The sequence below is a fragment of the Harmonia axyridis genome, chromosome 3, assembly GCF_914767665.1.
Source record: "Harmonia axyridis chromosome 3, icHarAxyr1.1, whole genome shotgun sequence".
NCBI lineage: Eukaryota > Metazoa > Arthropoda > Insecta > Coleoptera > Coccinellidae > Harmonia > Harmonia axyridis.
The window spans coordinates 18,921,668-18,935,669 of NC_059503.1; the positions used below are offsets into that span (position 1 = coordinate 18,921,668).

Consider the following 14,002-nt stretch of genomic DNA (forward strand, 5'->3'; position numbering starts at 1 on the left):
ATATACCTCGAAAAAAAACACCCGTTATAAGTAAGGATTTTCGAAATTGTAGAAAACTGAGCAGAGGACAGCAGAAATAGGTACCAAGCAATGTGGCAATCACTCAGTAACTATTTTACCATAAGGTTATTCTGTTTTATACCCCTAAAGATTTAGATTTATTTGAAGGGGTTCTGTTGCACTGCGACCAAATGGTCTATTGTACCTCCCATCAGCACTATTCTCACTATAGCGTGATCTACAGCTTGCCTTCCAGTTCCAGAGTTTAAATGAACTCCAGTATCTAGGATGGCTTCAAGTAGGCTACTTCCTCACTTTTACAAGTTTCTTATCCAGAGCAGATTTTGCGTTGGTTAGTGATGGCGAGGCATTTGGTCACTAGATGATCCGGAGTTTCATTTTCTGCTAGACCCATTGTCATGAGGTGTTTGCTAAGACGACATTGCCCTGTGAGGAATCCAGTGAGGAGGTGTAGTATATTCTTGCTAAGATCCAGATACATCTTGAATCTCGCAGTCTCAAAGTTTCGAAGACTTATTGAGTGGTATGGTATATTTGAAATCTATATAATGCTATATGACAGTTTGTACTAGCTGCTCTTGTCGTCTATCGTTGAAAAAATGTTGGTGTAATATGTAATATATGTATATGTGTTTCGAGTGTTTTATGTTACGGAATTCATTGCATGAGTTGAATATAATTTGTCTCATAAAGTTGTCGAATAGTGTATAAAAAGTTCTTCGGGAGTAACACTGTAAACATCTAATCCTTTCCATTGTTCTTAGATGTACCATTCTAGCAGTACAAAATACTTTATGATGCAAAGGGTAGAAAAACAAAACTGAAGGAACAGTTAGTAACAGACCTTCATAAGATTGATATTTCAATTATATTAAAAATGAATCATAATTGGAATGGACACTAGAAACATTCTACCAAATGTGGTTGGGAGGGTACTAAAATATTTATCGGAACCTAACACCGAAAAGTCTAGAGCCGCCTCTGCCAGTAACGAAGCTGGGGAGAAATTTACTGTTCATCTCGTGACTGGCAACTAGTGGGGGGTCCAATTTTATAAAACCCATGATACGATAGGAACTCCTGAAATACACGTCTGCATCAAGGTGTCTTTTTAAGTTGACGTCATCGTGAAAGTAGAATTACTACGAGCAAAATTGAAAATTATATTCTATTACGGACTAGTTTTCATAAAATGAGGAAATGAAGTCGGTAGCTTTTTTTCATTCGTTCATTTTGCGCCAATTGCGCTTTTGGAGGCAATCAGTGTATTTGTATAACTAAGGAATGAGTTGAAAACAGGTAAGAGATTTTAAATGTCATAATGAGACATAAGGCTGAGAATGCGGTTCTTTTGAAATTGAAAATAATTAAAGAGCAAAATAGTATTTTCAATTCTTGCACGAATTCAGAAGTGGAAAAGTACGGCACCTAAATCATAGGAATGTTTGAGGTTGCTCCACTCAAACTGAAAGGTGGTGAAATCTCAAAAACGCTGAGAAGAGAGGAGTATAGTTAAACTTTGGCACATAACGAGAATGCCACCTCGTTAAAACCCCTCTCAACATTTCAAGTTTCTAGCTATTTCGAAAATTATCCAATCTGATGATGGATTCATCATAAGTTAGTCGAACATTATTGTTTGAGACCGTTTTCGGCTCAACATTCGAAAATAACAGACATTATGAAAAAGTTCTTGAAAAAAGTATGTAAATTTTCTTTGTTAGTCGTTTTATGCTTCGATAACATCTCTTATGATTAAATTATGTATATTCGTAAATTTCATAAAACAAGCAGGGCAACATTTTGTCTTGTACCGACATCCTTTCCCCTTCCTTCGTTAAGATTTAAACGCCAAAAATTTCCGACGTGTGCCTGGTCCTTTGGGCTGAAACCTCAGTCTCGTAACTCCTCATTAGGGCTGATCCGTGGGAAAATTGTATTTGCAAGTATATCACGCGTCAACTAACTTTTGTTTCGGATAAGTTTGTAATTAGTTTAGGCAATGTGTTACTTCCCATGGAGAGTGAGTGATTCGGCTGGAACTCTCAGATTTATTTGATTCAGAGGAGAATGTTGACGTTGCAAACCTAGTTCAAGGCTTATTAAAACCAATACATGTTTACAACAGATGATTTGGACATTCTTTTTCAGTTAGTTTCTGAAATGTTTAAAAAAAAAACAACAAACTTTTTTCTGCTTATTCAAAATTGCTAAATCATTTAAACTAGTTTTCCTATTTAGAAAGTTTGGGAGTTGGATGTATAAAATCAGTCAGCAACCAGTGCTCACATACGAGTTGTATGTGATTTAATAAAATAGATTAACAACAAAATAATATTCTTGATTTTTAGATTTTATTTAATCAGTTTCAATATATTATAAAAAAGACATTTCTTATAAGAATGAGTAGGTACAAATGTATTGATGACTATGAAATGTATGTGTGTCTGTCAGTTCATTCTTCAAATTATAGTACCCAAGTCTCCCGATAGAATAGTATATTGTGCAACAAGTAGGGAAAGTCCAACTTTTCTCGCGAGTGACAAAAGGACTTTCTGCACAAGTTGCACACTATACTTTTCCTACAACTGCACAAATTTCAATAATTCAAGTGATGGACTTGATTCAAATTAAAATGGCCTTCGTTGACAGTATGTGCTAATTTATTGCATTTCCATAGAAACGACTCAAAAGCCCAATTTCATTGGTCTACCAAGCGATGTGTGTGCGAAGTGCCGTGAGAAATAATTTTTCCCACAGTATGAGCAATACATAGCTTTGAAATTGAGTAAGCTATGAAGAATACGCTAATTTTCAGAGCAGTTGTAGGAAAATGAATTTTTGGGAATTATTTAGTACCTACCTACATTTCCCATGAAGGTGGTATATTACAATTCTGGAAAGAAGGCTTTTATAAAATGTATTTTGAAGAATTTATTTCAATAGGCGGATTCTCCATTTTGTGTTTTCCTATTCTCAATTTGAGTCACTTTTCATGTAACTACCATAATGAAAATTTAATTCAATGTGATCCATTTTGTTAATTTTTTTCCAGAATGAAAAAAGTTACAACGTTAATGACAAAATATGAATTGAATGTTTTGTTGCATTCAATTATTTTGAAATGAAAATAAATCTTAGAAAAATAATTGAAATGAGAAAAGGTGAATATTACCGTTTGAAAACATTGTTTCAGAATACCATCAAATATCAGAAAATATCTGGTGATAGTTTTAGGGAACGTTGTTTTATGAGATATGCAGGTACTTCGTCGACTCGTCAATTTATTCATATTTATAATTTTGACATGATTCTTTTATTATTTCATTTTTTTCAGAAGAATATATCATTCATGATTTTTTTGCAGGATATTTGTTAAAAACTTGTCAATAAAAGAAATACCGATGTTTATAGCGCCCAAAATCCACCAAAATAATCGAAAGAATGGGATTGCATAAAACAACGTGTTCGACAATGAGTCGACTGAATATTAATAGTGAGATTTACGATATCTAGAATTCTCCGATAGAAAATGCAAATACCTTGTTATTGTGAATGGTTCATAACGGAAAACACCAGGAATTACTACACAACGCTCTTGCTTGCATATATGAAGAATGAAAAAAGTTCGCTGGATTTTTTTTTCTAGAATATCGTCCTGTGCACCATGCCGCTTCTGATAATCGGTTTAATTTTTTTTTTCAACATGTGTTGCAGGATCGAGAAACTGGGGCGCTGTTAGTTTATGTATCCAATTCACGTTTTTTCGCGCTCTGGGGTTGTACATTCATGGTAATTTCTTCCGTGGCGGGAATAAACCTACGTATAATGGAATCTGCTGGGTAATAAAACGTTCATTTGAAATGTTGGAAATATTTTTGTGTGAGGACTAGAGGCGGAAATATACTAAATGCAATCTGTACTACAATAATCTGAATTATGTTTTTTGTTGCTTTATAACGATAAAAGTTATTCGAGGAAGCTAATCTAACATCGGTGTGCAAGTTTTTATGATTTTAGTGGAAAGTGTTGCTTCTGTATCGATTATATATTTCAAACTCCTAATAATAATCGAAGGCTACAACATAAATATATATGAACGAATGTAGCTAAAATTAATCGATTTGAAACGATTTAGAGGATAGCACCCATAATCCAGTTAGAGTTTTTCTAATGAAAGCTGTAGCAAAAAAAGTGGAACGTCTGACGATAAATATGAAAACCTATAAACTTCAAATTTTTTGGGTAACTCTGATCTCGATTGAGTTCGTTATTGGACATAACCAAACTAGGAGATATGTCAATATGACTGCTTAAATATTTGTTTTCCAGTTCTAATGATACTATAAGGCTGTTATCACACTATCACGCTGCTATGAATACAATTTGATTATTTATTTCGATTTTGAGGTTTCAAATATTCAAAATGTCATGTTTTGGTCATAATACTGATGAGAATATTAATAAAATTATAGAAGCAAAAATATTTCTATCCAAATAACACTCGAACAATGAAAAATGATCAAAAAAATTCTAACAATTTTCCCAAGCTTGTTGCTTTCAGGAAACATATCTCCATCTTCAGAGTCTGTCTGTTTCCGAGCAACAAGCTACCCAAATCTGTTATGAATTTTTTTCGAACAATTACTGATTTATTTGTGTTATTACTGACAATTAATCTGAGTTGAAATTTTGCCTATGGGTATAAAATAATTCAAATGGAACTGTAGCGAACACAGTACCCAAAACTACGGAGAAAAACATCTAAACTCAAAACAATACGTAGTCTCTACGATGTCTAAAATAATGGTGTGTTCACTGATTAGATTTTGTTTAAAATAATTCTGGTGAATCGGCTTTGCATGGATCCCTATTCCCCCTTCCTCCTTGAGGTTGGGCTATATAAAGAATTGGCCAATCCACGGCATCCTTGATTATTTTTTTAAACCTCAAAACACAACGTTGACAGAAAGACGACTTGAGCGCCATAAGAAATGAAGTGAAAATGGACCAATACCATTGAAATCCAAGAAGACTGGTCCCATCTAAAGTCGCCACTTTAATCTTGAGGTTTTTCAAGATTAAGTAAGCACACCAGTATTTAAGACATCTTAGTAGTCTCTAATCATTTATAAAATCGCAATTGTATGTGAACAATTTCATTGAACTAGAGTCGATTGATTATTCTTGTTGATTTCAGATCGAATTTTGTAGAGGATCCAAATATGAACTAGAATCGAATAGAAACAGTGCCAATACAAAAATAATTTAGGCGAGAACACGAAATGCAAACGATAGGTAAATCTAAGACAAAACTATCCACAAGTTCCTTTATTAAATTCCTATTAAATTACCCAAGAACGTATTCAATGAAGCCACGCTCGGAAATCAAGTACGCCAGTCAAACAGCTGTTCACGACATTAATACTCAAAGGATCTCATTATATCGTCCCATCGTGCATACAAACCTTTTGTTTGGCTGGTAAACTAAATATCAATCTCGTTTATTATACATAAAGAGTTAATTACGCTACCTGTATGTTTCCATAACTAATGACTATGTGTGCATTTTCCGAGCGATTAGGAGATGTTAAAATGTCTGGAAGACAGATTCCAACTGGAATACGAATTTATTGAATGCTGCTCATACAGCGTGCCAAAAAGTGAAGCAACAAGCCCATAATCTTTGTACGAAGAATTAGTAAGGAAAATCCTCTCACCCGTCGATTTTATTTTCAAAAGGAAGTTACGTTCTGGATTTTTTAATTTGATGTTTGGCACCCCCCGCAACTTTTTTGTTTCAAGTGGAATTGTGATATATCAAATGAAAGGTCATTTGATTACCCATTTAGCGGTATGAATTAAAGAAATATTGGTTATGCCGTTTTTGATTGAAAATGAATAAAGAAAATGGCCTTCTTTGCAATGTATCACAATTAATAGAAAACCAAAAAAAAAAAATGCTGATGGTTCGAAAATACATGGATTTTCTTAATTTCAAAGATGAAAATCTATTTCTGAAGATCCTTGAAGATTTTTTCTCTTAGTTCTCGAGATGCTCTCAGTGAGCATCGGGAGGGAATTGATATTAATAGTGATTTTATTAGAATTTGAATTATATTTTTCGATATGAATTTATACCGCAATTAATTTTTGGAATAGTGTACTTTCACAATTTCATGATTTTCTGAATGAAAAGGATATTCAAAGATGAAAGGAAATCCTTCGTAATGTTCAAAAAGCCACGAAACTTTGGCATTTTATATTTCGATATCCCCGAATATTTCATCTTTGTCAACGGAGGTGTGAATTGAATTTGAATTCCAGGAATTGTCGACACGTCAGAACCATATGAAAAATATCAGGAATCTTATTCGACGAAATCTACGAGAATCTACGACGGAATACAAATCACTTCCACTGTTGAAGATGAGAGATAATGTTGAATGGGATTCTGATACTGTTGCTGCAGAGGAGATAGAGGGATATCCATAAATCGCATTGGAATTTTCTCTGTGTAGACTGTCGGTATTGGCTTTTTACTTTTATAGCACTGAAAAATTTAATTGCCAATTATTGAGTTTGACTGGCAGATGTTGATAAAGTTCTTCTACCTTGAAATTATTCCCGAATTAATTTCATAAATTCTTGTCAAATATGATATTTTTGGATATGAGAATACCAGAGTGAAAAGAGGAGAATCAACTATGATATTTGAAAAAAATTACAAAATCCGACATGGAGATCTTTCAAATATGGCCGTTAGAAATTTTGCGTTCCTGTTAATTTCAAAATTGAACGTTCGATCGAAATGAAAATGAATATTGTATGTAGAACGAATATTTAAAGCCCCGTGTGTCATTTTATGTCAATTGCTCAATAAGAACTTTGGAGAATTTAATAGGAATACCGAAAGAAAACTACCTAAGATTTCCGCGACCAAAAAACTGACGGAGATGAAGATTTGGGTGAATTTAGGAGGTTTTGAGCACTCGTTAATTCATGCACCAATTGAACCCTTGTGGACCAATATATACATATTTAGGTGCAGTTGGGTATGAATAAACGAGCGTTTTAAAGGTCGAGACTTCACATCAGTGCTTTCCTCATTTTTATAGAATATACAAGGTCTTGAAATAATGTGTTGCAATGCCAAAATTGAAGAAGGTAGTTAGTAGGTTCCTTTTATTTTCATTTCTGCATCTCAGAAAATAATTCTCTTATATACAGGGTGTTCCCAAAGAATAATTCAACAGATAGGTGATTTTCTAAATATACCATCACATATATTTTCAATGGCTTTAAATATCTCTATCAGTACCCAAAATATAAGAGATATATGAGGTGATCCATTTGAAGAATCAACTATTTATTGAGTGTTTTTACCTTATATATTGGAAAATAATTTCCTGAAACGAAATTACTCAAAAGGCTGGTTTGGCAGCTATGTAAGCGCAACGTACCATTGCAGGAACCTGTTTATATGAATCAAACAACAAACCTTTTAATTTTTTGTCGAAGAAAAAACTTTTTCAAGGACGGTTTCAATGTGACACTTATATTCCATGAGTAAATCAGGGTGAAATTTGAATTTTGAATAAACCACCTATGCTTTTTTTTGATGAAAATCCGATCGCGCATCTACCATAATGAACTCCTCAAATCTACGAAAAATGTTTTTTCTCCGATTGACAGCAAATATTAATTTTGCAGTCACATATCAATCAGCAAAGTATTAGTTGTCCTGCCTAGGCAGCAAAGTGGTTATTTTCAATGGAAATAAAACATTCAATATTTTCTGACAATCATTATTTTTTGTCCCTTATTTCTAGAGGAGTAAATACTTCTATGTCACTATCACTATCCATAATATGAATATTTTCCAAAAAAACTGTCAGATATTTCAGTTGTCAAACTATACTTATTGTGGACATATACATTTTCATAGCAACAAACCATTCCAACAATTGCGATTTCTATCAGATTTCGTTTTAATTTATCACAACAGGAAAAAAGATTGTGAGAATTGTAATAATTTGCAAATAAAATATCCTACACATATCAATGAAAACATTCGGAGAAAATTATATGTTCAACTCGACAGCAAAGTAGATTGACTGCCTTGGCTGAATTTCTAGCCTCTCTACGTTCGGCTATGAATTATGAGCTGCGGCAGTCAATCTACTACTTTCCTGCCCAGTAAAACAAATAAGTATTCCCTCTCTGATATTTTCAAATGTATATTTTAGAATGTGCAAAGATTGTTGTAACTGTTCCGTTGAACAAACACGAAAAAAAAAAACTGTCCTAAGTTTTAGATTTCCAAATAATCCGTCCAATTGTACTGTACTCTTTTTGAAACGACTAGATCGTATGGAATTGATTTATGTGGAGTTTCCTGAGCTCAATTATTTTCCAGGCGATGTAATACGTCCGATCTGATGGCGCAAATAGGGGCGTCAATTGAAAGGAAAGATTGTCGATTTTTCTTATACTCACAGTTGACATTCAGAGCTATACGCTTGCTCACAGCCGGAGGAACATCATTACTCGCAATGCACAAGTAAGCCCCCATTTGTTTCCTGTCCAACCGCCAGAAGAATAAACTGCTTCCGTTGTAGGTTTCAACTGAAACAAAAAAAGACATAGTGACATCATTGTCGAATAGGAAAGAATAAGAAATATGGTGAGGGATGAGATACCCGAGATGGAATTTTCCAGAATGTCTTTGAAACTGGGTCGGGCGAATTGAAAAGTTAACTTCCACAGTTAATAAAGATGAATCGATTTTTCTGTCGATTATTTATGAATGAGTCAATTTAATGTAATTATTTCTGCATGGAAGATATTTTTGTTGGCAAAATATGGTAGAATATCAAAATGAATACATATTGTGAAGGAAATTTCTATGACTAATTTTCATATTTGCAGCTGTATATCCTCGATAACTTCACGAATTCCATTTTTAAGGTCTCAAATCAATTCTGGAGCATTGACATAGATCTCATCTTTCACGTGGCCGTTTTATAGAAACTGAGTTTTATTAGCGATCATTCATGAATATTGTTGGAGACCATGCTTTTCTTTTGAAATTATTTTTGAACGTTCCTCCTCTGCTGTGCTCTGATCATCTATACTCAACAGTTTGCAAAATGAAACTGAACTCTACAGTTTCTGGCTTTTGTTCACTGTATCATATTTGCCGTCCCTATCATTTTTTATATTCTGTTATAATAGAAATTGGCTGACGGTTCATTTATTATCTACTTTGTTCTTTGTCTACCATCATCATCATTCACTATGATTTAGAAACTACTATTCAGCCTCATAATGTCAAAAATCCACGATACCAAGAAAGTAGTACCATATGAAACTCTTCAGCGCTGTCAAGTTGAAATATAAGGTTTTTCCTAAATATTGACCACAATTCTCATTCAATTTCTCGAGAAATATTGAACAATTTTTCACTCAATAAATATCAATCTAAAACTGTGGAATAGTTATTTATGCAACAAGTGCAAAAAGTGAATGTTTATAAATAAACAATTTTTGCACGAGTTGCATACAACATTTTTTCTACGTTCATGCAAAAAGCAAAAAATGATTTATTGAGGTGCGGCACTAGGTGTAGGAAAATGAAAAGCGCGACTTGAATACTTTATTATTAATATTGATTTGCATTGAAACAGGAACTCATAAGTTACGAACAATATAACTCAAACTTTATTTTTACCCTCAATGTTGAAAGTGAATGAACAATTGGTGCAATTTTCAATATGAATATTTCGTAGTGAAGTACTTTTTAAATCCACTTCTTGATTTGTTACTGCTGTAAACGTACTAGTACTTGGTAACTGTACATCGTTATTTCCTTCAGGCTGAAATATTTGTTTGTCATGATGACAGCACGTTGAAGTAGAATGACAGATGAGTGCAATAAAAACTGTATTGACGAACCATGTAAAATTGATGGCAATAAATTATTGCACTAGTGTAATAAAGAACTTCTTCTTCCACTAAATATAGTTCAATAAAGTTTTGCTTTTTGCATTAATGTAGAAAAAAAATATTAAAGCACATCATCCGAAGTACATTTTTCATTCAAATTATATGGTAGAAATTGTAATAGAAATTTAACATTCATAATATTTTCATTCTCTGGAATCATTACATTATTTCTGAAATGCTTAATCCATCGAAACTTCTGTTTTTCAATATAAATTCACTAGTAGGGCACTCAAAGCGTATCGTAGCTGAAGCAAAGGAAAAACCCATCTGTTTAATGTCCAATATTCGAACAACCGAGACGTTGCCTTGTATTCGAAACCGAATCCGATGCATAGAGTCGACATAAATCATGAAGGCTGAGCTGGTAAAAGAGACATTGAGAATGATTTGGGTATTTGTCCTCCTGGAAAAATATGTACGTGACAGTTCAACATATAGCTCTTCTTACACTCCTGTTCTGCCATTCTATTGCTTACGAAAGACACGAGTTCCTGAATGGATTCACTTTCGAGCTGGATCGTAATCTACTATAAAAAAGCTTTTTTACTGGAACCGAAGAAATTTGTCAAAATTTTGGTAATCAGTGTGTCAATTTGAAAAAGTTCCACTTTTAATATCTCAGCCAAAAAGCAAAATCAGAAAAAATTCAAGAAGTTGAACACTTTGGTTCGTAGGGAGTAATTTTATACGGCCAATTCTATCAATTTGTATCAAACCTGTGAGCGAGTTGACAGTGACATTTAAAATATTAAATGGAAAGGGGGTTTGAGTGACACCTTGTTCTGAATGCGATTTAATGACCATTTTAAAAATAAATTTCAAGGGAATTTTTTGGTTAGTATTGTCAAAAAGTAAGAAGAGAAGAATAGGAAATGAGTCACAGATCATTTCGATGACTCAAAGATCATTTCAAGGATAAATGTATTGGTTCAAAAGGACCGATTGAATGGCCACCACGCTCATCAGACTTGACTCCTTTAGATTTTTTCCTCTGGTGACATTCAAAGTCCGTTGTGTATCAAACACAGCCAGGAAATGTAGAAGAATTGAAAAAATTCAAGTTGAAGTTTTCCAAAACGTAAGGAAAATTAAAATTAAATTAAAATAATTTGAGGAAAAGGTTATATTTTTGTCGTTGAAAATTTCTAGTGAGAAATTTTTTATGATTCATTGCAACTCTCTCTATCGTTAATATTCTTATTATTATTAATTTTGGAAGTACCTACTAATCAAAAAGATCAATTGTATGGCATTTTCGAAAAGACAATCGAATTACCTTTGGACCAAAGTATCTCTCAATTCCCCTTCCTATTCAAGATTTCAGTTTGGTGGTACTTTTTAAAATTGACACTCTGTATAATCGGTTATTCTAAAGCATTGTTTATCAAAGGTTGAAATTCTACCAATGAAAGTTGAAATGGAGAAATTATGTATGGAAATATTTTATTTCTCGAGATTAATGCATTCTCAGAGCTGAAAACATGATTTATATCGCGAAGTTTTGAAAATATGCAATTTTGATTCAAAATTTCTATAGTACTACACATGATTGGCTGGAATGGATTCAAAAGTTCGATAGATATATTATTTTGCAATGAATGAAACTGATTTTTAATTATTTTATGAATTATCCTCGAACATCAATTGTTAATATCCGATAGAATTCCAATTTTGAATGCTTATTCGTCAATATGAACAATGAGATATATAACAATCTTCCAGCTATGAAAATAATAATGAATAAAAGAATAAAAAAAAAGAGAAAACAGGAAAGCATAAAATAAAAATTTACGTGATGATTTTCAACCTCCGATAGGAGAAGGAACCTCAATAAACAGAAGGTATGAAAAACAAATTATTGAATTATTAATGGAAATATAAAATTGCTTCGGTTTTTTATTAACATTTGGTTAAAAATGAAAAAACATTGAGGTAGAATTCGATATTGAAAATATAAATACATCGAACAATTGAAAATCTACGCACAACATTTTGCTGAAATTATTTCAAAGTGGTGCATCTAATTTTTTATTTTCGAGATGACTTAAACCATTTGATTTTCTAGTTGAACTATTTTTAGAATTCACATTTCAATTCATACTAGCTGTTGGATAGTTGCAACAATCTTCATGCTTTGCTCCATTTCGTCTTTGTCAATGAATTATTCAGATGACCATCATTATCGTTGCGGTTATCTGCATGCGCATGTGATTTTCTTCAATCTACCCAATTTTGGTCGAATTTGCGTCATTGTATGTAGAATACCATCCGAAATTTCAATACTCAATCTCGAATTTATCCACTTCAGCACTAGAGCGTGCAGGCTGAATAAAACTCATTCTATTACTGGCTATATATAGACCCTAGATATTTATTTCAGTGTTATGTGCCAGAATTCAACACAGCATCTTGGAAGATCCTTTTGTTGAGTTCATAAAGGATCGACGTCTCCGCTGTTAACTTTGTTGAGCTCTCACACAATCAGGAGCTGACGTAGTTCAGAAGGTAGCATGAAATCTTCGCTTTGGCCCAGGCATAAGCCTTCATTAACATATTTCTGCTGCAATCGTTTGCGATCTTATTAAGATTAAACATGAGGTTTTTCGAGCTCTCTCTGGTATTGTTGATATTCTTGGTTTTGAATTGTATTCAATTTCACCAGATTTATGCTTTCAATAACTAGTAGGGCTTCATTAAATGCATGAAAGGCAGGGCAGCGTAACTGAGAAAGTGAAGCCCAATTATGATGGAATATTGTACAGAAGTATCATTACCTTTCAATTATGAGTCGAACAAAAGATTTCATTCTTAGTGACATTCGACATATTGTAATTTATGGAACATAAAATAAATATATTTTATATACAGACAATTAAATTTTGATTATATTTATGTTTGGAAAGTTGATAAAAAATTGTTCTCATGTAGAATATCTCTATAGTTCAATTGGAAGAAGGTTTTCGAAGATGCAGAATAGGAGGCATTACTCGTGTCAGACACAACAAGAATTTGCAGCATCATTGGGAGTTACGCAACAAGCCATTTCACAATGTCTGAAAGTCATGGTGCTGCTTCAGATACAAGAAAACTGAGTGCCGAACGATTTGAAGCCAAGAGCTGTTGAACGGCGTTTGTTTGCCTGTGAACAGCTGCTTGTAAGGCAAAGACGAAAGGGAATTATGTATCGCATTGTGACTGAAGACAGAAAATGGGTTCATTACGATAATCCCAAGCGCAGAAAATCATGGGGATATCCCGGCTATGCTTCCACGTCGACGGCCGAACCGAATATTCACGGTTCCAAGGTCATGATCAGTATTTGGTGGAACCAGCTATGTGTAGCTTATTATGAGTTGTTAAAACCTACTGAAACAATACTGAATCGTCATCAAACGCAATTAATGCGTTTGAGCCGAGCATTGAAAGAAAAACGGCCGCAATACAACGAGAGTCATAATAAAGTGATTTTACAGCATGATAATGCTCGACTTCATGTTGCGGAAGTGGTCAAGACATACTTGGAAACGTTTAAATGGTAAAATCTACCCCACCCGCTGTATTCTCCAGACGTTGTTCACTTGTTTCGATCAATGGCACACGGCCTGGTTGACCAGCACTTCCGGTCTTATGAAGGAGTAAAAAATTCGTGAATCACTTCAAAAGATTTTTCAAGACAGGATTCGTACGCTGCCCGAATGATGGGAGAAAGAAGTGCCAGCGATGGACAATACTTTGAATCATAAATTTATAACTAGTTTTTCACAATAAAGCCATCTTATGAGTCCAGCGAGTGTAGATTCTGCGAAAGAAACTCCGGATCACGTGGTGATGGAATGCCTAGTCTAAGAGCATGATCGAAAAAAAATGATCTTTATTTTGCCATCAAGGGCCGGACTCAATGATGATGGACATTACAAAGCTTTCGTCAATATTAAAATTTGTTTATGGAACACTTTTCATTTGTGAAGGGAAA

At 33.6% G+C, this 14,002-nt stretch overlaps 1 protein-coding gene across 1 annotated transcript in view; it reads right to left on the bottom strand.

The window, feature by feature from the left end:
* LOC123674627 (lachesin) overlaps window positions 1-14,002 on the bottom strand; it is a 250,357-nt gene that overhangs the window by 30,152 nt on the left and 206,203 nt on the right. Inside the window, exon 5 of the mRNA XM_045609564.1 lies at window positions 8,521-8,649. Within this exon, the coding sequence (XP_045465520.1) occupies window positions 8,521-8,649 (129 nt within the window). The remainder of the gene's footprint in view (window positions 1-8,520; window positions 8,650-14,002) is intronic.